The sequence below is a fragment of the Ceratotherium simum genome, chromosome 29 (assembly GCF_057802395.1).
Source record: "Ceratotherium simum simum isolate JZ-2026a chromosome 29, ASM5780239v1, whole genome shotgun sequence".
Lineage (NCBI taxonomy): Eukaryota > Metazoa > Chordata > Mammalia > Perissodactyla > Rhinocerotidae > Ceratotherium > Ceratotherium simum.
The window spans coordinates 8,272,034-8,299,060 of NC_141928.1; the positions used below are offsets into that span (position 1 = coordinate 8,272,034).

The 27,027-nt window shown below is 56.8% G+C and overlaps 1 protein-coding gene across 6 annotated transcripts; it reads right to left on the bottom strand.

The window, feature by feature from the left end:
- Positions 1–1,652: 1,652 nt before the first annotated feature.
- On the bottom strand, positions 1,653–12,057 carry CERCAM (cerebral endothelial cell adhesion molecule). Of its 6 annotated transcripts, none has more exons than XM_014782201.2 (13): positions 11,964–12,057; positions 9,597–9,707; positions 9,307–9,424; positions 8,610–8,744; positions 8,247–8,451; positions 6,890–7,009; positions 6,491–6,567; positions 6,299–6,405; positions 5,347–5,479; positions 3,755–3,882; positions 3,369–3,572; positions 2,703–2,955; positions 1,653–2,421 (listed from the first exon to the last, which is right to left on the bottom strand). In XM_014782201.2, exons 2-12 carry the CDS (start codon positions 9,668–9,670, stop codon positions 2,703–2,705), a joined length of 1,554 nt encoding a protein of 517 aa, XP_014637687.1. In that variant the 5' UTR covers positions 9,671–9,707; positions 11,964–12,057; the 3' UTR covers positions 1,653–2,421. The 6 variants fall into 6 exon arrangements, with proteins under 6 accessions (XP_014637687.1, XP_087275120.1, XP_004423577.1 ...); XM_087418994.1 differs by lacking the exon at positions 11,964–12,057 and adding an exon at positions 11,129–11,340 and having other exon boundaries at positions 5,386–5,479; XM_004423520.3 differs by lacking the exon at positions 11,964–12,057 and adding an exon at positions 11,129–11,340.
- Between the last annotated feature and the right edge of the window lie 14,970 nt (positions 12,058–27,027).

Here is a 27,027-nt window from a genome sequence, read left to right on the forward strand (position 1 = left end):
TATGCTGGACCCACCTACAGTTCATTATCAGCACAGTAGCAGGGTGATCATGTTAAATGTATATTAGATCGTGTCATTTCTCTGCCTCAAACCCTCCAGGAGCTCTTTATCTCAGAGTAAAAGCCAAAATGGCCTCTAAGGCCTTCCCTGCTCTGGCCCTGACCTCGGCTCCATCATCTCCAGAACTTGGCTCCTGCTTGCTCACTCTGTTCCAGCCACAGTGGCTTCTTTGCTGTCTTTTGAACCTGCCAGTCCTGCCTCAGGACCTTTGCATATGCTGCTCCCTCAGCCTGGAATGGTCTTCCTTTGGATATCCCCATAGCTGGCCCCCTCACCTCCTTCAAGTCTTTGTCAGATGTTAACTTCTCAGTTCACACTTGATTCTCCTCCCTCCTTTTGCTCTATAGTGCTTATCACCCTGTAATATTTCCTTATTTGTTTCTGTGTCTCCCTTGCTAGAATGTCAGCTCCATGAGGACAGGGATTTTTTTTTCAGTTATATTCACGGCTGTGTCCCTAGTGCCTAAACCTGGCCCATAGGAGGTGCTCGATAAATGTTCATTTTAATGAATGAAGGGGACACCTGAAGCCTGGAGAGGAGAAGGGACTTGCTCAAGGTCATAGCCATCCAGAATCAATGGCTTTCACTCTTGGCATGAACAAAGCACCGATCCCACAGCTCTGGCCCAAAGTCCTTCTCACAGCCACGCAGGGCCTGGATCCAAAGCCGGGCTGCTGGACCTCATCCCCAGGACAGAAGGAGAGATGGCCCAGCCTCAGGGTGCGCCTGTCCGACCTGCGGGGACCCAGGTGTTTACATGACTAAGTCAAGGGGCTGCCACGGGAGAGGGGCTCCTCTGAAGAAGGAAACCTGAGATGCCGGTGCCTCGGTCCTGTGCTGGTGGAGGCCGAGGCAGCCACGGCCAAGGCAAGGAGCCGCCTCCCCCAACCCCTTCCCCCTGTCCAGCTCCCTGGGTGCATGCACTGGAGACAGCTGCTGGGCCCAGAAACCTGACCCTATCAGGGCTGGAGCGGGGAGAAGGCCGGCAGTTCCCAAGCAGAAGAGCAGAAGGTGTCAAGCTGCTGCAGGCAGCCCACAGCCCGGGGGCCGATTCCAAGCCCCTAGGCTCCCTTCCCCCTTGTTGCCCCAAACCCAGCAGAGGGTGCCCTGGCCCACAACGTCCAGATCTCCCACCTCGTGCCCTCTGGTGGCCACACTGGTTAGGGCCTGAGGGGAACCCCGGATCTCCCCCAGCCACTTCCAGGGGAGGTTCCAGCTGCACAGGTGAAGATCCAAAGGCGGGGAGGCATCAGCAGCCCTGGGTCTGGCCTGGGCCCACCTTGACCAGCAAGGTGAGGCCGGTGATGACCATGAAGGCCCAGTGGGTGAGCACTCCCTGGGGGCTGGGCTCCGGGCCAGGCACCTTCACACCCACCCACCCCAGGAGATACTTCTCTTCCAGCTCCACTTTACCCACGAGCAGACTAAGCCGCAGGGAGGGACGGCACCCACCCAGGACCACCCAGCAAGGAGATGACGCCAGGTCAGCCCGGCTCCTCCAAGCTGCCCTCCCCTCTCTCTCTCCACCTGCTCATCCACAGATTGGGAAGCCTCCCTCCCAGACCTTGTGACACACAAAGAGGCACAGCCATGAGTTAAAAAGTACAAAGTGCAAGTACCAGCTAGCTTTTATTGATGGCCTACTGTGTGCTGGGCATCAGGTCTGCAAGGGTCCTCCCACCTCCCTGCACTTCCCACCCGCCAGGGAAGAAGGTGGGCCCAGGCAGGTGAGACCCAGGTGTTGAGCTGGAGAGGTGGCTGAGGTGGAGGTAGAAGGCGGCAGAGCGGGCCGGCCCCATGGCTTAGCGGTTCAGTGAGTGCTCTCCGCTGCTGGCGGCCCGGGTTCGATCCCGGGCGTGCACCGACGCACCGCTTGTCCCGCCATGCTGAGGCCGCGTCCCACATACAGCAACTAGAAGGATGTGCAGCTATGACATACAACTATCGACTGGGGCTTTGGGGGGAAAAATTAAAAAAAAAAAAAAAAAAAAAAAAAAAGAAGGCGGCAGAGGGGCCCCAGCAGCCGGGTCCTCAGGGAGGGCAGGGCTCCTGTCTGCCCAGCTTGAAACTGCAGGCTGGGGAGCCCCCTCCTTCCCTCTACCCCAGGCCCTGAGTCAGGCCGGGCAGGGTAAGAGGGCCTGTGATCCCTGCCCTTTCACCACGTGACCTTCAGGGAAGGGCCCCATCTTGGAGTGGTTTCTCCTGATGAAAGATGGGTCCAGAGGGCAGAGTGGCCACGCCTGAGGTCGCAGCTGTGGGTCTGTGGCTCCTGGTGGCAGCCTCTGCCAGCGATTTCCAACTCTGCTCCCTGGACGGCTGCAGCCTGCTCCCGAGCCCTCCTCTGGAGTCACCACCCAGACCTGGCGGGACAGGAGAGGCAAGAGGAGAGAAAGAGAAAGAACTAGAGTCGGACAGCGGGAGGCAGAGATGGAAGCAGACACAGAGACTGTGAGAGAGACAGAGGGACAGAGGCAGGCAGAGAGAAAGAGCTAGGGGTGGACAGAGACAGCCAGACACAAAGAGAGACAGAGACAAAGCAGAGAGAGAGAGGGAGAGAGAAGACAGGCTGAGACCCAGACACACAGAGTCAGCCGCAGAGGGAGGGAAAACCCAGGTCCCCCTCTTCCCAGCCCACCCTCACCTAGAGCTCATCCCGGGGGTGGGGATGGAGGCTGTGCCCACTGCTGCCGGCCAGGTCCAGGCGGGGGTCACGCAGGGTCTTGTGAGAGCCGCTCCAGCTGATGAGGCGGCCGCTGTCATCATCCCAGGGCGAGGAGGTCTCCGTGTCACTGAGCCACTTGGCGTCCCCCGCATAGTGAGTGGGGGCAGCGAGCAGGGGCCGGGCCGAGAAGGCCCGCAGGTCCCGTGGCCAGAAGTGTGCCTTGTACTGCTCACTGTGAGGTGGGAGGACGGCTCAGGGGGGCAGAGGGGGGTCCCTCCAACCAGACCGCACACCTGCCTGGAGCTGGGCACCTCACCTGCCTGAAGCACCTTACTGCCCTCCCCATCTAGACCTCACAACGAACACGAGACGCAGGGTTTCTCTTATCCCCATTTTCCAGATAGGGAAACTGAGGCTCATAACACAGAAGTCACTTGACTGAAACCCACACGGGCGGGCAGCACAGAATTCACACATAGGTTGGTCTGACTCCAGGGCAAAGCTGGGCCACTCCTCAGTGACCTGGAAGAAGTGACCCAACCCTGCCAGCCTCAGCCTCCCCACCTGCCCAGCGAGAAGACTTGCCACTTGCTGAGGTGGGCTCCCAGGAGAGGAAGCCCCTGCCCTGCCCCATCTGAGACTCACTTGGGGTGCTGGTCAAACATGATGGGCAGGAACTCGTCCACGGGCAGCATTCGGCGCAGCGGCTGGGAGGCCAATAGCTTGCGGGCACCTTCCAGGCTCAGGACGTACGCCAGTGTCCAATAAGAGTACCCGGCCACCACCAGGTGTGGCAGCCCCTCCACGGCTGCCTCCTCCTCAGGGTTCACCTGCTTCCGGCCGAGGTAGCTGCAGGTGACACCAGGGGTCCCAGGGGTCACTGTAGGTCCTGGGGTGTCACAGGGCCCCTCCCCGGACCCCATCCTACAGGCCACGCTCAGGGCGAGGGCTGGCTAGGGCTCCAAGCAGGAGGCGGCAGACTGCCAGAGGCCCGCCCCTCTCTCTTGCCCCTGGGGGTGCAGGCTGCCTACATCAGGTCCCATGGAAGTTTCTCTGCCTCCACCTCCTCCATCAGCCGCTCCAGCCGCCCCCTGAAGTTGTTCTCAAAGCGCACGTCGTCCTCAAACACCACGACCTGGGCCAGGCCCCTCGCAACTACCTGTGGTACACGGTGGGGGATGACTCTTTAGACCTGGGCTGCCCCATTCCACCTGGCTAACATCAACAGACTCTCCCTCAGTTATATGCCAAATGCTCAGCCCCGGCCATGTCACTCAGCTGCTCCAAAGCCAGCTGGGGACTAAAATCCCAATGCCTCGCTCTGCCATTCAAGGCCCTCTGGGACCCTCAGGAGGTGGGACACGTGATGCGCCTGAGCTGCAGTAAGGAGATGGAGGTGCGGGGACTGAAACCACCTGTCGAAGGGCACACAGACAGGGAGCGGCAGAATGGGGATCTGACGCTGCATCTGCTGGACTCGGGGCCTGGTTCCTCACTTCGGCCTCCTGAACTTCCCTAAAGGAAGCTGGGCTGGGGGCCAGCCCCATGGCTTAGTGGTTAAGTGCGTGCGCTCCGCTACTGGTGGCCCGGGTTTCAATCCCGGGCGCGCACCAGCGCACCGCTTCTCCGGCCATGCTGAGACCGCGTCCCACATACAGCAACTAGAAGGATGTGCAGCTATGACAAACAACTATCTACTGGCGCTTTGGGGGGAAAAAAAAAGGAGGAGGATTGGCAACAGATGTTAGCTCAGAGCCGGTCTTCCTCAGCAAAAAGAGGAGGATTAGCATGGATGTTAGCTCAGGGCTGATCTTCCTCACAAAAAAAAAAAAAAAAAAGGAAGCTGGGCTGGGCAGGGGAGAGGGACCATCCTGGCCCCCAACATCTCTAAGAAAAAGTACTTTCTGTAACTTCTGGAAATGTGGAAAGAACATGAAATCAGCTCAGCAAATGGTGAAATGTACATCACTCTTCAATCTGTTCAAAGACAGTAGAAAAACAGAAATATAAGCTCACATGCATATATTTTGGCTACAGTAGAAATAAAGACAAAGTGAGTCTGTGAGCCCCTCCTGGAGGGGGCGCCTCAGTTCTCTAGTGTCCAGGCCTCCCACTGGTGCTCACATCCCAGCCCCGGGCTGAGGCCTCCCGGCCGAGTGCTGAGCAGGCCTTTCTTCTTCCCACTCCTGAACACACCCAACTCCTTCCTGCCTCAGGGCCTTGGCCCTCACTGTTCTTCTCTGCCTAGCAGGCTCTTCTCCCCTCCGCTGGATGGCGTGGCCCACCCTGACCCCACACCAAGCCAGGAGTCCAGGCCGGTCCACACCCTAGAACAGCCTGACATCTCTCCTCCCTGGCAAGCTTGGTTCTTTCTTGAGCTGCATTTTCCTTTTCACCTCTGTATGCTCGGAGCAGAATATGGCCTAGCACACAGTAGGTGCTCAATAGAGACTGGAGAATGAATAAGGTATAGGGTTGAACACACACAAGTTTAAAGCTGCCGGCCGGCCCTGTCTTCATGTGTTCATTCCCCCATTGGTTCACTCGAGCGCTGGGCACAGAGCAGTGAATAGGGTGGCCCTGCTCTCCCTGAGGGCGTGCACCGAGGGGCCGGGGTCCTCACCTCCTCCCAGATGGAGTAGTGGCTTAGGAAGCAGCCCACCTCGCCCTTGGTCAGCGTGCGGCCCGAGTAGGGGTCCTGGTAGCCGGGCAGCAGGTCCACGCCGAGGCTCCTCATGGTGCTGCTGTTGAGTGTCCTGAGGAAGACGGGTGTGATGGGGCGAGGGGTGCCCGCCACGGCCCCACCCAGGAGGCCCGGCCTGTGCATGTGGGGACAGTCACACCGGGATCTGGTTTGAAGGAGGTTTCAGCCTTGTTACTGCTTCGTGTGGCCTGAAGCCATCAGTGACTAGACCCGGGGAGCGCCTGCGGGGTGACCCTCAGGTGACGGGGTGGCCGCATGGGGAGGCGGGCGGTGGCCTGAGAAGGATGCACCCCAGGACGAATGTGGGAACACAGCAGACACTTCTTGGGCAGAGGCCCAAGCAAAAAACGAAATCCTGTGGTCAAAAGGGCTGGTGGCGTATGCAGCAAAGAGCAGCAGGCATGTGGGGCTGTGTGGCCCCTGGCTCCCCTGGGAACATGACCGGCCTGCTCCCGCCCCCCCCACCAGGGACCTGAGTCCAGAATGAAGAAGAACCCTGATCATAGTAAAGACACCTAAGCTTTGGAATGCTAACCATTGGTCAGACCCTGGCTAAATCTTCACTGACACTTCCCAACCCCTAAGAGGAAGACACAATTGTTTGCCATTTACACAGCAGGGCTGAGGGAGGGAGGTAACTTGCCGGAGGCCACAAAGCTGGTAAGTGGCGGAGCTGGAACCCCAGCCTGGGAGCTCCAGAGCCTGGGCCTTAACCACTGTCCTCTCCTCCCTCCGTCCTGTCCTGTTTCTGTCTGCCCTGGGACTCACTAAGATAGAATTACTCAGGTCCTGTTGAACACCTTCTAGAATAGGAAACTCAACTCATCTGTCCCACTCCCAGGGAGCTCCAATGGGCCCCAGGGAGCCTCACCGGCCATCCACAGCGTCCACCACCCGCACGGAGATCTCCATCTCCCAAAGCGAGCTCAGCATGCGCTCCCGGCGGTCGGGCCGGCGGGCCAGGCTGATGACAAAGACCTGGAGGAGGCAGGGGAGTGGGTGCAGGGGGAGGGGAGAGCCCACCCACCTCCTGGCCCCAATTCTGCAGGCTGGGGGGACTTACCTCATCAAACCCCATCTTGCTGGGCCTCTTTGGGGGCCGGGACACATGAGCCGAGGCCCACATCGGGGGCCCGTCCACTACAGAGGAAAGCACCCCAAACATGAGTTCCTACTGGCTCTGGTCAGGGGCGACTCTGGAGTTCTAGCCCCCTAGGCAGAGTGCCCAGCAGGAAGGGCCTCTGAGATCACAGGATCCACCTGCCTCCAGCAGGGAGACGGGGAGCCTGAGGCTCAGTGGGGAAAGGGACTTGCCCGGATTCAGGGAGCAAGTTAGGGTGAGGCTGGGATCCAGCCCGCTGCCCAGCCAGGTCTGGGGTCTGGGGCCTGGGAGAAGGGGCACATGGGGAGGGGAGGCAGGGAGCAGCGGCAGCAGACAGATGCACCAGCTCCCGGTCCTCACCCAGTGCTTCCAAGATCAGGTGGATGAAGTTGACCCTCTCGTCCTCTAGCCCCTGGTGGGACTTCACAGCCACGTTCATGTACCCATAACGGTGCTCATTGCACACGTGGACGGAGACCCCTGTGCAGAGAGGCTGAGTGAGTGCTGGAGTGGGGGCAGGGCTCCCAGAACCCAGCTGAGAAGTCCTAGGCTCAGTCCTGCCAGCGACCCAGTGCGTGAGTCCTCTCTGGGACTTGGTATCCCCACCTGTGGGACTGGAGGGAGAAAGGGCTTGGCTCAGACAATATCTAAGGGACTTTTCTGCTGAGATGGTTTATTCATTCAACAGATGTGTCAGAGCACCAGCTGGGCGCCAGGGTGACAGTGGTGAGCAAGATGGACAAGAGTCCCTGCCCTCGGGCATTGAGGCGAGGAAGGAGCAGGCAAACTCCCACCTGACCACACACGATGCCACCGGGCTTTGCCCCACCCCCTAAATCTCTCCCACCTCTGCCCACCCCATCGCCCCGCCAGATCCAGCACTATCAGCTCTCACCCAGATCTTTACACTTAACCCCACACTCTCTCCTGCCCACTCCATGCTGTCCTCCACTGGCAACTAGAGTGGCTTTTTTATTTCATCAATATTTGTCACCTTTATTATAATTATTTATTTACTCTTTATCTTCTATAGACTGTGAACTCCTCAGAGGCAGGCACACAGTATCTATTTAAAATTTAACCCCATGCCCAGCATGCCTGCCTTTCCTGCTTCGGCCTGCACCTTGCCCCCTCGCTTACTGTGCTCCAGCCACCTGCCTGCTTGTCCTCCTTGCCACCACAGGGCCTTTGCACCTGCTGGTCTTGTTGCCTGAAACACTCTTTCCTGCTCTGTTTGCCTTGTTAGTGTCTGCCCACACTTTAGATCTCAGCCCCAAAGTTCACTTCCTCCAGGAAGCCTTCCCTGACCAGGTAAACACTAGCCTATCTCCCAGAGCACCTATAATCAAGAAGTTCTCCCTGTCACAGTTGTGACTGGACATCGACTTGGGTGATCCTTTGACTGACTGGACTGGAGGTTCCAGGAGGGCAGGGACTGCTGGATTTTAGCTACACTGTCTCCCCAGTGCCTGGCACACGGTTGACGCTCCATAAATATTTGCCCGATGCAGGAATATACGAAAGTGCCATGATGGGGACAGACAGAAGGACATCTAACCTTCTGGGGCTGTGGGCTCAAGAAAGGCTACAACCCGAAGGACAAACAGGAGTTAACAAGATGAACTGCAGAGTGGGGAAGAGCATGCAAAGCAGAGGGAACAGGATGTGCAAAGGCCTAGAGGGCTCCACTGAACGCTCAGAAAGAGCTGGTCCTCACCTGCAGCCTGACAGGCATAGGCGAAGATGATGATGTCATCGAAGGGCCAGGTGTAGTTGGGGTGAGGCGGGTAGAAGGCGAGCTGGGCTGCCCCCTCAGCCCGCAGGGCTATCAGAAAGGTGGAATGGACCATGGGGACACGGAAGCAGCCCCGGCGCTGGCGGTTCTTGGTGGGGAAGTACTCGGCTGTGCGGCGGTAGTAGCCCTGGGGAAGGGGGTTGCCCCGGCTGTGAGAGGGCTCCCTCCATCCCCAGAACACTGCTCCTCTGCCATGGCCCACGACCTGAGGCCTTCGGGCTCTCTGCTCTCCATGTCCCTCCTCCTAGGACCTCAAGCCTCCTGAGGCCCCATCCCTGGTCTTACCTGGGGGGTGATCCCGCACCAGAAATTGGAGTAGTAGGTCTGGGAGTCCAGCATTGGGGCCACCACAGGCAGCCCCTTCTCTGTCAGAAGGCGCAGTGTCTGGTTGTTGGTCAGAATATTGTCTGTATCTGCAAACTTCGGGGAGGGGGATGTCACGGGCCCCAGCCTTGTCTGGGCTGCAGCCCCCCAAGGACTCACTGAGTGAGATCCCTCCCGATTGCCAGAGACCCAGCCTGGCTCCCAGGATCCAGTGGAGTTCCCTTAGAGAGGTCTAACCTACAAACCAGTAGATCTGTTTCTGGACCAAGGATCTCACCTGGGGCACTGGCTCAGGGATTGGGTCCAGAGATTAGACCTCAACTGCTGATCTGAGAACTTTATCTGAGATCTGATTTAGGGAGTAGATCCAAAGATCTACTCTGAGCTCTAGTCCAGGGAACTAGGCTCAGTTTATACTCTGGGCTCTAGCCCAGGAATCTAGACTCAGTATATATGCTGGGATCTGTGTCAGGGATCCAGGCTTAGTACCTAGTCTGAGCTCAAGCATAGGGATTCAAGCTCAATAGCTGGTCTGGGTTCTGACCCAGGTTGCTAGCTGAAGGATCCAGCCTAAAGGTGGTTAAGTCACACCAAGATTTGTACCAGGGACAGACACCACCACCTGCGGGAAGCCCAATCCTAGGCCAGGCTTTCTTACCAGGATATAGTCAGCCCCCCAGTCCCTGGCGAAGGTCAGGGCTTCCTGCTTCAACTCCATCAGAAACTGGTGCCTTTCTTTGGTCCAGTGCTTGGGACCCTCTTCGTCTGGGTAGGACCTGAGTGCGTAAAGAGATGAGATGTTCTCATGCGGTAGGTGCATGTGGTCTCCCCCTCGGAAGGCAGCGGACAGAGCTCTGGCCTGGAGGCTGAGGCTCAGGGCTGTCCCTTTCCTGTCTGGGTGGCAGCTGTTGCCCATCTTCCCCAGGGCTTTTCCCCTCAGATCGCCACCTGGCGTCCCCTTCAGGCCTCCAGACTACAGCTGCATAGTCATTGCCCACAGCGGCCAGCCACTCCTGCAGCATCTCCGTGGTGTTGTCCACGTTGTGGTCCGTGGCACACCTGGGGACACAGGAGGAAGAAGGGTGAGGGGGAGCAGCCGCAGAAGGACCACACCCCGAGGCAGCCTTGACCCCTGGAGCACCAACACCTGCGAGGCTGGCCTCTCCTGGCAGCGGTGGAGGTAGGTGTGCTACAGAGGAGGAGCTGAAGGCAGCCAGCCAGGTCCCAATCACAGGTCTGTGATCCACTGTGTGACCTCAGGCAAGTCCCGTCCCTCTCTGGGCTTCTCTTTCTCCCCCTGTAACTATAGCTGTTCTGCTGAGCTCATGGAGACAACAGAATGCAAATGCATTTTGAATGACGAAAAGTACCTAAACTTTGAGGAACATTCCCTGGTTACCTTCGTTTCTTGCTGTGTGACAACAGGTCAGCCCCTTCCCCTCTCTGAGTCAGGACTGGACAGAAGAGCTGCTGTTCCCTCTGCCCGAAAATTGTCGTAAGGACCAAACCACACTCGGAGCGTCCCTGAGAAGTGCTAACGGGCGCCAGCTCCGTGGCCAGAGCACAGCCTCTCCTCTCCTGTGGAAGCAGCTCCCACGATGGAGGGGGGTGCGGGGGCTTAGCCAAGAGCCCAGGTTTTAGGTGATGCTGCCTCTTTAAGCCAATTCCCCAGAAGTGAAGACTAACTACGTGTCAAGCCTTGGAGGGGTGGGAACTAACTAACTCAAACTGTGGTAATTGTGGGCGGCCTCCCAGGCACGACTCCACCCCAAGCCCAAGCCCAACTTTGGTGTGTTGTGGGGGGTAGTTTGTCATTTCTCTCAGTTTATCCCCAACCTCAGCTTAGGACTCCCCCTGTTGTGGCTTCCACAGACTGTGGCCTCTGATTCCAGTCCCCTGTGGGGACGCCTGCGGGGAGACCCCAGGGAGGGGGCGCTACCATCAGCTGGCAGGACGCAGCTCCTCTGCTGAGAGAGGCTGGAACCAGCCCAGCGGGAAGAGGAGGGGTCTGACTCCCCTGCAGGACATCACGGAGCCCAGGGCTGAGGGCACCCTCACCCGCTCCCCAGGAACCCCCAGTCCTGCTGATCTCTGCCCCGTTGGGCCCCAGGGGACGCCAGCTGCTCCTGCCTGCTCCACTGCAAGTCACGCCAACCACAGGACCCACTGGTTGAGTTTGGGTTCTGGGGGCTAGGGCATGAGGGGCTGGGCCCAGCTTACACCCAGAGGAGGTCCCAAGAAGAGGAGTAGAAGCCGAAATGAGGAATGGGTGCCCCTGGGTCAATCTAACGCCTCAGACGTCAGTCTGCAGGGCCAGGGGGCTAGGGGTGCTGTCTGGGGGCTGTGGAGGGCCTGTCTGCGAGGGGAGGGGCCTGTCTGGGTGGCGTCTGGGCGGGGAGCCGACGGGCCATCTGGGGCGGCGGCTGTCTGTGGGGCTGGGGGGCAGATGCCCAGTGGGTGCCAGTGCCCGGGTCTCTCACCAGAGGGCCAGCCTGGCCCGGGGGTAGTCCAGCCGCTCCAGCGCGCCCAGGTAGTGGGGCAGTGAGTGCTCGGCATTGCGGGCCAGGATGGCAAGGACCACGGCGGGTAGCGGGGGCTCCGCGAAGCCCGCAGCCTCGAGCCGCGGCCCCAGCAGGAGCAGCAGCTGGAGCAGCGGGGCGGCGCGGGCAGCGCGCATGGCGGGCGCTCGGGCGGCGGCGGCGGCGGCGGCCCCCGGGGCTCCGGGCCCCGCCGAGGGGAGTGGGCGGCGCGGCCGGGGCGGGGCGGGGCCTGGGGCCGGGGCGGGGCCGAGGCCGGCCCGGAGTGGGCTGGGGGAGTGTACTCTCCCAAAAGTGGGCTCTCACTCTCTACCCCTATTCGTGGATTCTCAAGTGTCCTCTCCTAAGCCAGGGGCACCGGAGGGCCAGGGCCCAGAGACCCGCCCCGGACGCGACCCAGGAGCGGCCCCCTCCCGGCTGCACGCCGGAGGGGGGCGGGGGGGGGTCGAGGGGAGCGTCTGGGGTGACGGCATCCGAGCCGCCCCGGCGTCTGAGAACGCTCGACTCCGAATCCCCGAGCGTTCAACCCCCGGAATCCGGCTTCACTGAGCGCCCGACGGTCCTGCCTCGGGATCCCCTGGCCATCCATCCGACCCTCGGACTGAGCCGCAGACCCTGCGCGGCGCGACCGACCGGCCGCGGCGCTTCCCGGGTTCCCCGGCCCCGCCCCGCCTCCGCCCCCGGGCGCCCTCTGGCGGGCCAGCACCGAACTTCTCAGACCAGCGAGGCCCGAGAGCAAGACCCGCTTGGGGGGCGGGGTGGGGGTCCCCCCACTGACCTGGGCGCGCCATCCCGCCGCGGTCCGAGCCTGGCGTCCCCCGCGTGTCATCGTCCTTGCCTCCGTCGCCAGCACTGGCAGTACTCCTCGGGCCCTTTAGGAGAGCAAAGCCCACTATTAGACTGTAGAAGGAGGGGGCACCACACAGCCCCTAACGGTGACCCAGCCCCACTCCAAAGCAGGGGATACAGCCTCCCCTGGGGCAGAGTCGGGGTCCTGAGGCCCCTGCTGAGATGGAAAGGGGTCTCCAGCCTCTCTTAGGAGAGGGCAGGAAAGGGGAGGCACCTGGAGGCACTGGTGGGTTCTAGCTGGTATCTGCCACTGACCTCAGACAGGCCACTTTCCCTGCGCCTCAGGTCCTCATGGGTAAAATCGGGCTGATAACACCACCCACCTAGCAAAGTTTGCAAGGATTCCTTGAGAGAATGAATGCACTTGAATTCTCTGCATGGAGCCCGGCAACCCAGGAAGAGTTCCTGGGGCGGGAAGACAGGGCTGGAGAAGCCAGGCTCTCCTTCCATTCACCCCCCCCACCCACAGGGAACCTACTTTCCTATGGCACCTTTGGGACTTCCTTCAGCCTCTTCCTAGGGTCAGGAAGGGGGGAATAAACCTGTGCACACTATCTCCACTAAGAGGGGAGGGCTGGGGGCCCAACAAGGAACGGACTTGCATAGTGATGGGGCAGCATGTGGGGGCATCGAACCCCATAGTCCTGGTCTCCAGCTGGCCCCAAAGCCACCACCAGGCCCCAGTCAAAGCTTCTAGGTGGGGCCGCTTCCTGGCCAATGGCCCTGCAATGGAAGGCCTGAGGCCCATGGAAGCATCCTGGGGAAATACAACAGGCCCTTTCCTTGCATGGTAGCCTCTGGAAGGAAGGTACTCCCAACCCCAGAGTGGGAATCCCTTTCAGAAGCAAAGTAATGTCCCCCACCCTACCCAGAGTCATCCCAGAGCCTTTGCCCATCCTGTTAGTCATGAGGGCTTCCAGATTCTTCCCTTGCCTCAAGTCCTCCTCCTCCCGATGAATTGACCTCTCCCATCTTCACCTCCCTCCCTGCCCAGCCCACCCAGTGGTCCAGCCTGTCACTGACTCCCTTGCCCCAGGGTTCTTCCATCATCCCTGCCTGGAAAAACCCTACAACCATCTTGCTTTGGGGAAGGGTGGGGGTACTGCAAACTCATGATCTCTCCCCTCAGCTGGACCCTCCCCAAGCCCAACAGTCCAGTTCCCCTGTGCTCCTGCACCCTCTCCTCAGTGGCATTTCACATGCCCAGAGTCCCCTGAAGCCCCCACTCTATTCCTCCTCCCCCCTAGCAAGGATCTCCCTGCCACTTTTTGGAGAAAAGAGAAGCCATCACCTGGGAACTCAAACCTTCCACCTCCTGCCCCCAAATGGCCTCTGCTCCCACCACCTGGGACAACGGAAGAGGCCAGTTCCTCACTCCAGAACCACCCCTGGGCTCCAAATGCCATCCCCTTGCCCTTCCTGAACCGCCAACCTCCCTTTCTTCTGGAACCTTCCTTGACATTCCAAAGGACTTAAATCCCCCCCAACTTAAAATACAAAAACACCCAGCCGCCTGCAGGCCCCCAGCTGCAGCCCTCTGTCTCTCCCTCCGAACCTCTTGAAAGGCGGATCTGTGCTTTGCTTTTCACCTCCCTTCATGGCTTGACACACGCCAAGGCTGCTCCAGCCAAACTGCTCCTGCTGAGACCAGCGTCCTCCTAGCCACTCCCCCCAGTGGACACTTCCTTCTCATCCAAGAAGGCTCTCTTCAGCAGCTGACCACACGGACACTCCCTCTTTCTGGAAAACTGACACGTGCCCCACTGCACACCTAGACCCAAATTCTATCTGTCCAAAACAGAAGCCCAATTTCCCCCTAAACCTGCTCCCCCTATAGTGCCCCTACTCTGAATGGCACCTCTGCCCACCCAGTCCTACAAGCTGGAGACCTGGCTGTCACTGATGACACGTCTTTCTCTCTCAGCCCACTCCATCTCCTTATCCTGGCAAGACCACCTCCTCCTCGTCCCCTGCACATGGCTGCCTCTTTCCTTCTGCACTGCCACCTGCCTGGCTCAGGGCATCAGCACCACTCACCTGGGCCACTGCACCTCCCAGCCCCGCTCCCACAAGGCTTTCTCCCTGGAAACCATTCTGCATTCAGTGGCCCTTTCTAAAATGCCTGACATTAACACCCTCGGGGGCTGCCCACTGCCCTCAGCATAGAGCTCAAACCCCTCAAGGAGCAGTGAGGCCCTCCATGGCCTGCCTGATGCTTCTGCAATCCTCTCACCCCACCCCCACCCCCCATCTCCTGCTCCAACCAAATTGGACTATGTACAGTTTCCAGAACATTCCATGCCTTACGACCTTCCCACATCCTTTTTTTTTGTTCCTCTGCTTCAACGAGTCTTTCTCTTCCTGGACAAATCCTGCAGTCCCTGCAGTCTCAGCTTGAACTTCCTTCTCCTGGAAAGCTTTCCCCAATGTCATGTTTGGGGACACGCCCCTACATGGCATCCTGTATAATCCCATTCATTCAGCAAATATTTATTGAGCACATGCCAGGTGCAGGTAGGACTCGAGGTACTGGGGTGCACAAGAGAGACAATCTCTGTTCTTAGGGTGCTCACATTCTGGTGAGGGAGACGAACAGGAAACAACCAAACTGACTAATTAATAGACAGTTTCAAAAGATGGTAAATACTATGAACAAAATAAAACAAGTTAATAAGGACAGATAGTAGCTGGGGATGAGGCAACATTGAATAGAGGGGTCAGTGAAGACATCTCAGAGCAGAAGGGGAGCCAGCCAAGGGCAGATCTGGGGGAAGAGTGTTGCAGATGGAGGGACCATGTGGGGCCAAGGTCCTGCGGTGGGAACAGGCACAGCCAGCGTAGTAGGAGCTACCTGAGCAAGGAGGGTATGGTGAGAGGCAAGGACCGCCTCAGGCCTGGAAGCCCTGGAAGGATTTGGGATGTTTTTTTAAGTGCAATAGAAAGACATTGGAGGGGCCGGCCCTGTGGCTTAGCGGTTAAGTGTGCGCGCTCCGCTACTGGCGGCCTGGGTTCGGATCCCGGGCGCGCACCGACATACCACTTCTCCGACCATGCTGAGGCCACGTGCCACATACAGCAACTAGAAGGATGTGCAACTATGACATACAACTATCTACTGGTGCTTTGGGGAAGGAAAAAAAGGAGGAGGATTGGCAATAGATGTTAGCTCAGTGCCGGTCTTCCTCAGCAAATAGAGGAGGATTAGCACGGATGTTAGCTCAGGGCTGATCTTCCTCACAAAAAAAAAAAAAAAAGAAAAGAAAGACATTGGAGGGGGTAAGCAGAGGAGTGACCTGATTTGTCTTAAAAAGATGGCTCTGGCTGCAGCTCAGAGGGTGGACCATGGGGGCAAGGATGGAAGCAGGAGACCCTCATACAGGGAGAGATGACGGTGGGCAGGGTTGAGATGTATAATGGAGGCAGAGCCCACCACCTCGCGGCATTAGACATGGGAGACAGAGCGAGGAATGGGGATGACTCATAGTGTTTGGGACTGGGCTGGATGGTGGGCTAGTCACCGAATGGGGAAGACCCGAGAAGAAACAGGTGGAATGTGAATCGGGTTCTGTGTGGGACCTTATTTTGAGCTGCCTTTTAGATTCGCAGGTGGAAAGATCACATGCCAGACCTGCCTGGCTGTGAGTTCTGAGGCAGGGACCCGTCTGCCTCCTTCACCATTTCACCCCCAGCCCTAGAGCAGGGCCAGCTGGGCATCGGGTGGGCTCTCAATAGAAACATGGTGAGGTCACTGATGGAGGTGGGCTGATCGAGCACCTGTACTCCCACTTACACATTTTTTTGCCTCAAAATATAATAAGACCTACTCTTCAAAGGTAATATTGGGCCAAATTCACAGAAATTCTAAAGCAGTATCTCTCCAAGCATGGTCCCTGGGCCAGCCAGCGTCAGCCTCACCTGGAAACTATTAGAAATGCAAATTCCTGGGGCTGGCCCGGTGGCACAGCGGTTAAGTGTGTGCGCTCCGCTGCGGCGGCCCGGGGTTCGCCGGTTCGGATCCCGGGCGCGCACCGACGCACCACTTGTCAAGCCATGCTGTGGCGGCATCCCATGTAAAGTAAAGGAAGATGGGCATGGATGTTAGCCCAGGGCCAGTCTTCCTCAGCAAAACAGAAGAGGATTGGCATCAGATGTTAGCTCAGGGCTGATCTTCCTCACAAAAAAAGAAAAAAAGAAAGAAAGAAATGCAAATTCCTAGGTCCCTCCCCATACCACTGAATCAGAAATTCTGGGAATGGAGATAAAACCAACAAGCCTTCTGCGTGATTTTGACGCAGGCTAAAGATTAAAGCTGCTGTTCTAGGGGGCCTAAGGCCTCATTCTCCAGGTCATATAGGATACATGCCTGGAAAAAAATGATTGTTTGGGCTCATCTGGCTCAATAGGACCCAGAGCACCCTGGACCAACATCTAGGCGGGATTCTCCTCACCACAGCATCCTCACTCCCATCCCTCAGCCAGTAGTAGTTCTGGCCAAAGCCAGGTGGTGGCGCCAGCGCCCCAGGCTTCACTCTGGCTTGGGGAAACAGAGACCCTGGAAGAACTGTCCCCTCCCCAGGGCATGCTTCCCCTGGGGGCCTCAGCTCCAAGGCCTGCACACTGGCAAAGTCTCTGCAGGGTGGCCTCCCTCAGGGAGAGGGGCGCTGAGGCTGGCACGCCCAAGGTGGGGGCCAACCCCCTCTTCCTGGAGGTTAGGAGGGTGGCTAGAGGAGCCTCCTCGGTCAGAGAGAAATTAGGGGTGTCTGGCCTGTGGGACTTGGGGGTCAGGAGCCCAGGCAGCCGGCTCTGGTCCAGTGGACTCTGGCCACACCCCTATTAACCCTCTGCCTACCCTGCCCAACCTCATTTGAGATCTCAGGTGCCACTTCCCTGCTAATGGCAGGGGGCAACCTGGAGGTACCTCAGGGCCCAGGGTTGGGGGTCCTCAGAGCCTGGCAGCCAAGCAGGCTGGGAATGGGGGCCGACGGAAGGGGGGATGCTTGGATGGAGCTCTTACCAGCTGCCAGCTTCACGTCTCCTGGGTTGGGGGCTCTCTGGGCCCCTGTCCTGCTTTGTGGCCAAGGGAGCCCAGGATCCTGGCCAGAGGAGGGGCCCACACCCCGCTCCCGGTCCTGGGTGCAGCTCAGCAAAACGGAGTCCAGGAGCCCTGCCTGGGCTCCCTCCCACCTCAGGTTCCAAGGCCGGTTCCAAGAGAACCCATGGCTGAGCAGAGGCTTGCCTCCCATCTGCTCCTCTGCCCCACATCTTTCCTATCTGAGGGGAGACTGAGACCCCCATATCCCAGCTGGAGTCACTCTGCCCATTCTTAGAACTAGCATACCTTGGCCTCTGCTCTAAGAATCTGCCCACGCCCTCCTCTCCAGGGGTCCCACCCAACACCCACACTCACTCCAAGGGACCACCCTCTCTCCCTTTTGGTCATGCCCTCCTCTCTCAGGAGCCCAGATGTGGAGCTATCCTCCTCTGAGGCTCTGCCTCTGTCCTGAGGAGGCTGGGGCCAGGCCAGCTGTTTTTCCCAGGCAGCCAGCTGTTTTGCCCATCAGGAAGCTGCGCTGGCTCCGCTGCTAAAATCCTTGCTGTGGCTGGGCTGCAGCGTGGCAGCCCCGCTGGGCCAGGGCCTGGGAGCTGTTAACTCCTCTGGGCCCAGGCAGCCCCTTCCTCTCCCAGCCAGATCCCTTCTGCCTCCCTCCACCCCCTAGACCCGCAGGAGTAGCCTGTCACAAGACTTCTAGAGACCCCAAGAAGACCAAGCATTGCTATCCCCACCCCCTCGACAACTGCTAACCCGCCCCCTGCAACAGAGCCTTGTCCTCAGGTGACCCCACGTGAGAGGAAGGTTCAAAGGGATAAATGTTACCCCATTCCGAGTAATAATAATAAGAGCTATCATTAACTGACCGCTGTGTGCCGGGCATTGTGCCAAGTGCTTTAAATGTATTATCTAACTTAATTTTCACAACAACCTTGTGAAGCAGGGAATATTTTCATTTTATAGATGAGAAAACTGAGGCGTGGGAGTCTAAGTCACTTGCCCAAGCCCACAGAGTTGAGGTTTGAAACTGGGCTGCCTGTCTCTCAGGCCAGCTCTGGTGGCCCCGGAATCACTGTCAGTGTTGCTGTTTAAGTTTCCCAGAGCCCCTCACCCAGGCTTTCTTTCCCTGGTCTGGGCCTCGGTAGCGCCATCTGTGAAACGGGAACGCTAATGGGTTGAATTAACACCACTACCAGCTCCCATAGGCTGAGTCCAGGGCTGTGCCAGGCTCCGTCCTCAACACCTCCCAAGTGTTTATTAACAGCTCGTTCCTCTCGCTGGCAGCGGTCAGCCTGGGCGAGGATCCCAGCTTTGCTGCTTCCCAGCAGCCTGGCTTCGGGCAAGTGACTTTACGTCTCAGAGTCTCAGTGTCCAAAACCGAATAATGGATATAAAAACAGTATCTACTGCGTCTTCAATTTTGTTGTGAAAAGGATAAGATAACTTAGGTAAAGTGGTTAGCCTGGTACCCAACACAGAGGTAGTGGGTGGGAAATGTTACCCCTTACTGTTATGACTAGTAACACATCTGGAAGGATCTGAGTGGCCCACACGCCACTGTGTGCCCCCACGCCCAGATGGAGCTGGCACATAGGAGGGTTCTGTCGTTACTTGTGAATGGATGAACCGTGATCTGGGAGTACCTATGTGGGGTCAGCAGGCTTTAAGAGGAGGCATAACCTGCCCAGAGCACACAGTTACGGGGGTAGAGCTGTGGGGATTCCAAGCTCCCTGCTCATAACTCCTCACCCCTTCTCTCCCAAGGCCAGAACCTGGGCTGGTGGGAGGGGAAGCAGGGACAAGGAATAGGGACAATCCCAGGGCTGAGACAGCCCAGAAGGTGACTGGGCTGCGGCTGGGTGGGATCTCAGGGTCTGGGAAAGACCCCTCAGGACGCAGTGACCCGTGCTCTCCCCTCTGTCCCCTCCCCCCTGCCCACCATGGGTCAGCTCCCTGGTCCCAGCCTAGACATCTGGAACTGGGGCAGACAAAGAGCTGCAAGGAGGGACAATAACCTTCTGTCCATTTTCAGATGCCGGGCCGGGCCTGGCCAGGGCTGGGGGCCGGAGCCCCGGCGAGGCGGTGCCAGGCCCCCCGCGGGCAGCGGACAATGTTGGCAGTGATGGAGAGGAGGCATTTCAAAGCGTTTTGTTCCCACTGACCCCCTCCCCCCCACATCTCGCCTCAGCTCGGGGTGAGGCCCCAGCCCCACCCCCAGCCACCCAGGCCCCTGCTCCAGGCGGCTTGGGGACCGGCCACATTCTTGACCTCAGGGGAAAAGTTTAGACTCTTTGCGCCCTGGGCAACAATAACAGTGTCACAGAACTGATTTAGGAGCAGCACTTACCATCACAAAGCAGCAGACAAAGAGCCAGGGCTGAGAACGCGCCGGCCTCTGCGCCTACTCCTCCAGTGCGGCTGACTTCTCTCCTGGGCTCTGCCTGGGCAGGAGTGGGTGCCAGGGCCCCAGGCCCTGGGCACGCCAGAGGAGGAGCGGAGGTGGGAAGGAAGCAAAGGAAAAGAGATGGGGGATCCAAGTGGGAATTAGGGGGCCTGAGAGCTGCTTCCTGCTCTGCCACCAATTTGTTAAGTGACACTGAGGAAGTCCTTCTCCACTCTGGGCCTCAGTTTCCCTATCTGTAATAAGGAGGCTAAATTTTAAGGCTGAAAGCAGAAGGTGCTGATCTTGCAGGCAGAAGGGTTTCAATAATAATGATGGGGCTGGCCCGGTGGCATAGCGGTTAAGTGTGCGTGCTCCGCTGCGGCGGCCTGGGGTTGGCAGGTTCGGATCCCCAGCGTGCACCAACGCACCACTTATCAAGCCATGCTGTGGCGGCGTCCCATATAGAGGAAGATGGGCACGGATGTTAGCCCAGGGCCAATCTTCCTCGGCCAAAAAGAGGATTGGCAACAGATGTTAGCTCAGGGCTGATCTTCCCCACAAACACAAAAAATAATAATAAAATTAAATAAATAAAACATTTCTAAAATAATAATAATAATAATGATGATGATGGTGAGAAGTATTTACTGCTTCATTCTGGGCACTTCCTAGGTGCCAGGCACTGTGATCACTAACCCCTTTCTGGCACTTCATCCTCTTTTATCATTTAATGCTCATCAACCTCACAAACCAGGTGTATAATTAACACCAGTTTACAGCTGATAAACAGAGGCTCAGAGAAATTGAGTCACTTGTCCAGGGCCACACAGCTTGGAGGCTGTGGAGCCGAGACACAAGGCAAGGCTAGTTCACTTCTGATTATGCTGCAGTGGGAAGGAGAAAGGGGCAATGAGGCAGCTGGACCCTGGTGAGTTCTGGGTGGGAGGGCCTCTCCTCCCAGCCAGAAGGCTATGAATAAATAAATGTCTGATTACCCCCAGGGGGAATTCTACCCTCGGAGCAGGTGCCTTTAAAAAAGAGATTGATTCTTATCTGTGAACAGAGGTTGGCCTGGGCAGACACTTACATGCAGGGGATTGGACACAATGACCTCTAGTGGAGACCTCCTAGGAATTAGAGGCAAGACAGGAGAACATTTAAGGGCTCAGGGCTCTGAAGCCAGGCTATGGGTTTGAATCCCAGCTCTAGCTTTTTCTGGCCGTGTGTCCATGGACAAGTTACTTCAACAATCTGTGCCTCAGTTTTCCAACCTGTAAAATTGAACCCACCTGGTACAAGTGTGATGACCATTCAGTGAGGTACATGGAAGGCCTTAGAACAGTGCCTGACTCAGTGAGGGCTGCCTGTTCCTATTTGGCAAGGTCCTCCCAGCCAGGTCCCACAGCCAGGACACCTCAAGGTGGGCACTGCTGGGACACTGTGGCATGCAGTCAGCTGTTGACCTTGCTTTTCAGGAAGAGGTTGGGCTTTGATTACAGCATGAGGGACTATGGTTAGACACTGAGAGCAAATGGGGCCCTGTTCTCTGCGATCTGTAAGGCAAGACCAACCATGGCTTCCCAGGGATAGTCAGAGGAGACTGTAGCTTCTCTGATGCCTGGGCAGGGGTTACTCAGCCCTGGGCAAGGTGTCTGTGGAAAGGACAGAAAGGGAAGGAGGCCCTCGGAGGTGCTGTCCCGAGTCTGCCCCTGCCCCTTAAATCCAGAGGGACCAAACTGTTTGTGGAGAGGGAAGGGGAGGTGGCCAAGGGCAGCATCCACAGGGCTGGTGGGTTTTGAGTCCCAGCTCTGCCAACTTGCTGTGTGTTACCCAGGATGTGTTGCTGCCCCTCTCTGAGCTCATTCCAAACATCTTTTAGAATCTAGAGTGTTCAAAGGAAACTAGCACAGGACCCTCTGTGAGTCCACAAGTCTAATAAAAAAGTTGGCTTGGAATTCAGGAGTCCTGCTCCCCAGACTCCAGCCCCTCCTGGCTTCCCGCATCCCTAGACTTCACCTCCAGCTTCTCTACCATCCCTTCGTCTCCCCTCACCAAACCGCCAGTGACACATGCATCACAGACAGAGGGCAAGACAGTCTACTGGAAAATGTCACAGATTCTTAGGGACTTGTAGAGTGTGTGTGTGTGGGGGGGTCCTGGGGAGCCCCAAGAAGGACAGCCTCCCCCTCCCTCACTGCCTGGTTGTGGAGCGAGAGGAACACTCACCCAGGCAGAGCATCTTGGGGTCCCCCTCGGCCCGGGAGGCAGATGGCACTGCTGGGGCCGTCTCTGGCACAAGGTGACGTCCCTACCCAGTTCCTGCTGCTGAGACAGGCTGGTCAGGCAGGCCCTCAGGTGCCAGACCGCCCTTTCTGGGCATAGATTTTCCTGGCATCTGACAGGCAGGAGGGCACTGGCAGGGGGTTGGGCAGAGGGGCCTGGAAAGATTTCAGCAAAAGTGTCTCCTAGGTGTCTCCTTGTCCCCAGTCCCTAAACCCACTCCCTTTCTGGACACTGTGGGCCAAGGGTTCAGAAAGCCATGGGCCCTCAGGGGCCAGGAGCGGGTTGACTTGGGGAGATTGAGAGGAGCAGGCCCCTGCCCCATCCTGCCTCATCCTGCCCCACCCGCCCCAAACAGGCCAGCACGGCCCAGTCTGAGGTGTTTGCTTTTCCAGTCTCTACACTGACTCCATTCAGAGCGGCCTTTCTCCACCCCCGGCCAGCGGCCAGTGAGCCAGGGCACCAGGGAGAGAGATCACTGCCCCCACCCTCTCTCCTTTGCAACCCCCTCCTGCCATATTCACTGCAGGAACGTCAGCACGAGGGCTTCCTAGTTTTCGGGAGAGACTGCAGAAGTAGGGGGACTGGGGCAGAGGGGGCCCACCCCAGAGGAGAAGAGAGAAAGAGGGAAACCAAATGGAGAAGAGGGTGGTGGCAGAAGAGGGCCACGAAGTGAGGCCGGGAAAGAGAAGAGGAACAGAAGGATGTAAAAGGGCGTGGGGGCAGAACAGGGCTCCTCATGGAGGAGGCCCCAGGCAGAGGTGGGGTGGGGAGAAGCGGCACAGAATGGGGAGCCGTGGGGCGAGACTGGCACAGGAGGCAGGGAGCTGACTCAGGGCCTCCTGCCCAGCTCTGTGCCATCAAGGTGGGCAGGGCCTGAGATGGACCCTGAGGCTGGGAGCTTCTGACTCCCACCTGAAAACCAGCCTCCTCCTCATCACTGGGACAGGGAACCCAGGCAGGGCTGTGACCTGGTCTGGGGCCAGGGGAAGGAGGAGGGTGAAAAGTTTCCCTAAGTCAGAAGGCCATGGGGGAGGCATCTCAGGGGGTCCTGCTCTTTGCTCTCTCTGACTGTCACGTTGGTACATAAAGGGGGTAGAAAGGTCAGATGTGGCCTTTCAGGCCCGTGGGAAAAACTCTGCCCATTTCCCTAATCCATATTTATTGGTGTGAGACACTGGGGTGGGAGGAAGCCCCCGGCCCCCACCCACCACCCCAGCCAGGCCAGGTTAGCACTAAGAACAGGCTCCATGTCACCCAAATCCTACTCTTTGTCTCCAGATTGGCTCCAGAGTCCTCCCCCCTCCCTCCTCCCCTTTGCTCCCCCCACCCCGCTTTGGAGTTGCCAAGCAACCGTGGAAGGGTAGCTGAGATATTTTCTTTATTACAAGCAAAAGCAAGACAGCATCATGGCCCCAGGAGGGGAGCAGGGTAGGGGCTGGGGGCCAGGGCTTCTTGTGCTCTAGAGGGACCTTGCTACCTTGGTCTGCTCTGGGATGGGCAGTGGGGAGACAGGACCTTAGAGCCTAAGAGAAGCTGGAAGATGGAAGAGAGTGGTGGTGGTGATGGGATGGGTGGGTACACAGGCAGTGATCCAGTCCACATAATGCTAAAAGAAGCAGCAGTGCCAAGAGACCCAGGCCCGAGTCCCCCACCTGTCACTCACCAGCTGTGCATTCTGGGGCAAGTCACTTCCTTTCTCTGGGCCTAAGTTTCCTCCTTGACAAAAATGGGAATCATAATATATATTATCTCATTTAATGCTCACATTAACCCCATGAGACATTTCTTTTTCCCATTTTACTGGTTAGGAAACTGAGGCTCAGAGACATGGAGTGACCTGCCTAGCAGGTAAGTGCCAGAGGTGAGATTCTTTTTATTTATTTACATTTTTTGTGAGGAAGATCAGCCCTGAGCTAACATCCGATGCCAATCCTCCTCTTTTTGCTGAGGAAGATTGGCCCTGGGCTAACATCCGAACCCATCTTCCTCTACTTTGTATGGGATGCCGCCACAGCATGGCTTGACAAGTGGTGCGTCGGTGCGCGCCTGGGATCCAAACCTGCGATCCCGGGCCGCCGCAGCGGAGCGCGCGCACTTACCTGCTTTGCCACCGGGCCAGTCCCCCCAACTCTTTAATAACAGCTTTATTGAGATGTAATTCACACACTATATAATTTGCCCATTTAAAATATACAACGGGGGGCCGGCCCAGTGGCGCAAGCGGTTAAGTGCGTGCACTCTGCTGCAGCAGCCTGGGGTTCGCCGGTTCGGATCCCGGCGAGCACCGACGCACCGTTTGTCAGGCCATGCTGTGGCGGCGTCCCATATAAAGTAGAGGAAGACGGGCACGGATGTTAGCCCAGGGCCAGGCTTCCTCAGCAAACAAGAGGAGGATTGGCAGATGTTAGCTCAGGGCCGATCTTCCTCAAAATAAATAAATAAATAAATAAAATTAAAAAAATAAAATGTACAACGGAATGGTTTTTAGTATAGTCACAGAGTTGTGCAACCATCACAGCAATCAATTTTTAACATTTTCATCAACCCCCAAAAAAACCAGGTACCTATTAACCTTCAATCCTCATTCTCCCCAACTTCCCCTCCCTCCAGCTCTAGGCAAATCACTAATCAGCTTTCTGTCTCTAAGATTTGCCTATTCTGGATATTTCTGTAAATGGAATCAGACAATATGTCTGAGGCCCAACTCTTTTTTTTTTTTAAAGCGGTTGTGAAATGATATCGCATTGTAGTTTTATTTATTTATTTATTTTTTTTTTGTGAGGAGATCAGCACTGACTGAGCTAACATCCATGCCAATCCTCATCTTTTTTTGCTGAGGAAGACTGGCCCTGGGCTAACATCCATGCCCATCCTCCTCCACTTTATATGGGACGCCGCCACAGCATGGCCTGACAAGTGGTGTGTCGGTGCACGCCCGGGATCCGAACTGGCGAACCCCGGGCCGCTGCAGCGGAGCGCGTGCACTTAACCACTTGCGCCACCGGGCCGGCCCAGAGGCCCAACTCTTAACTTTCAATGGCTCCAAGCTCCCTGGGGACCGGGGTAATAGAGTAAGAGGTGTCAGATTGTGGCATCACTAAGAAAGTGGGCTTTGCTGTTAGACTCGGGTCTAAAACCTGGCTCAGCTTCCTCTCTCTGAGCCTCAAGTTCCTGGTCTGTAAAGTGGGGCAAGTAATGGCATGTCTCACAAAGCTCTAGAGACCCATGAAAAGTGCTTAGCCCGGAGCCCAGTACTTAATATATGGTAGTTGTTAACAGGACTACAATGGTCCATGCATCCACCCATCTATTTATCCCTTCACTCAGGCATTTAATAAAAGTTAGCACCTTCTGGGGCCGGCCCGGTGGTGCAGCGGTTAAGTGCACATGCTCTGCTGCAGCGGTCCAGGGTTCGGATCCTGGGCGCACATGGACTCACCGCTTGTCAAGCCATGCTTTGGCGGCGTCCCATACAAAGTGGAGGAAGATGGGCACGGATGCTAGCCCAGGGCCAGTCTTCCTCAGCAAAAAGAGGAGGATTGGTGACACATGTTAGCTCAGGGCTAATCTTCTACACACACACACAAAAAAGTTAGCACCTTCTAACCGTCAGGCATTATTTAAGTGCTGGGGGTATGGTGATGAACAGGACGTGAACCCTGTCCACACAGGGCTTACAATCTAGTGGCAAGACAAATAAGACAGCAGATAAATAAGAGGCTTTCAGAGAGTGATACTGGGGCTGAAGACAACTGCACAGCATGATGGAATGAAGCATCCCAGGTGGGAGGAGGTGACTACAGATCTTCCTCAACTTATGGTGGGGTTACATCCTGATAAACCCATCCTAAGTTGAAAATATCATAAGTCGAAAATGCATGTAAGATACCTCACCTACTGAACATCAGAGCTTAGCCTCACCTACCTTAAACGTGCTCAGAACACTTATGTTAGTCTACAGTTGGGCAAAATCATCTACACAAAGCCTACTTTATAATATAGTGTTGGATAACTCATGTAATGTATTGAACACTGTATTGAAAGTGAAAAACAGGAGGGTTGTCCGGGTACAGCATGGTTCTAAGTGTATCGGTTGTTTACCCTTGTGATTGTGTGATCGTGGGGCTGACTGGGAGCTGTGGCTCGCTGCCAGCGAGTATTGTATCATATGTCGCTAGCTTGGGAAAAGATCAAAAGGCAAAATTCAAACTACGGTTTCTACTGAGTGCATATCACTTTCGCACCACCGTAAAGGTGAAAAATCATAAGTCCAACCATTGTAAGTCAAGGACCATCTGTACTTTAGATTGGAAGGCTTCTCTGCCCTGCCTTCACCCAACTCATGAAGAGGAACATCTTTTCTGAACTGAAACATGCTCTGCTGGGTGAAGGGGTTCTTAGGATCCCCTCTGAGTGGGGACGTGGACTGGCTTTTTCATTTTTGAGACTGGGGATATGTCAGGTTGTCAGTTAATTTCCAAGGCAGGCCACTCAGCCGGTCACCACGGAAGAGCGCTGGCCACTGTTAGAGAACTCTATAGGGACGGGGCAGTCGGAGCCCGGAGCCGGCAAGGGCCTGGCCCGGGGAGGCTCACTGAGGAGGGGGGGCTCTTTCTTCCAACCCAGGCTGCAAGGCCAGGCCACAGTGAAACCTGGATTGATGGGAGCATTTGAGGACAGGACTCCACGGTTGGAAATATCCAGCACGGAGGTGCAGCCTGACCGACCTGTCGCCATAGCTGCTCCCTGGGCACCCGTCCGCCACACTCCGGGTCTTAGACCTGCCTTTGAAGCCCAGACTGGAGGCTGTAGCATGAAGGAAGCCCCCTACAATGAGCCCCACCCACAGCAATGCCTGTAGTTCCACACCTAGAAGCTCAGCTGACTAGCTACATTCATGAACCCACTGTCAATTCTTTATTCATTTCATCTTTCATTCAATTGTCCCAACATCTGTTTTTTCATTCATTCATCTGTCTGTCCATCCACTCATTCATTTAATTATTACTTCAATAAAGCATTCATTCATTCATTCATTCATTTATTCAACAGATAATTACTGAGCATGTCCTTTGTGCTGGGCACAGCATTTTGTCAAATCCTTGGTAAAATGCCAGTCCTGGGGGAAGGGCATGCTTAACTGGCCGTGTGGATGACTTTGTCACCGTCTTCCTGAGAGCTGGTCTTAATAAGGGAGAAAGTAGAGAGCAGAGGCTAGGAACAGCTGAGTGCATGCATGAGCCTGAACACGGATCCGTGTGTTTGTGTGTGTGTGTG

What these genes read in the sequence shown, in the direction of transcription:
- CERCAM (XM_004423520.3), bottom strand. Translation starts at nt 11,325, where the DNA reads ATGCGCGCTGCCCGCGCCGCCCCGCTGCTCCAGCTGCTGCTCCTGCTG. An exon ending in CGGGCCAGGCTGGCCCTCTG is followed by an intron (nt 9,708 to 11,128) that starts GTGAGAGACCCG and finishes CTGTGTCCCCAG; the next exon opens with GTGTGCCACGGACCACAACG. An exon ending in CTATGCCTGTCAGGCTGCAG is followed by an intron (nt 7,010 to 8,246) that starts GTGAGGACCAGC and finishes CTCTCTGCACAG; the next exon opens with GGGTCTCCGTCCACGTGTGC.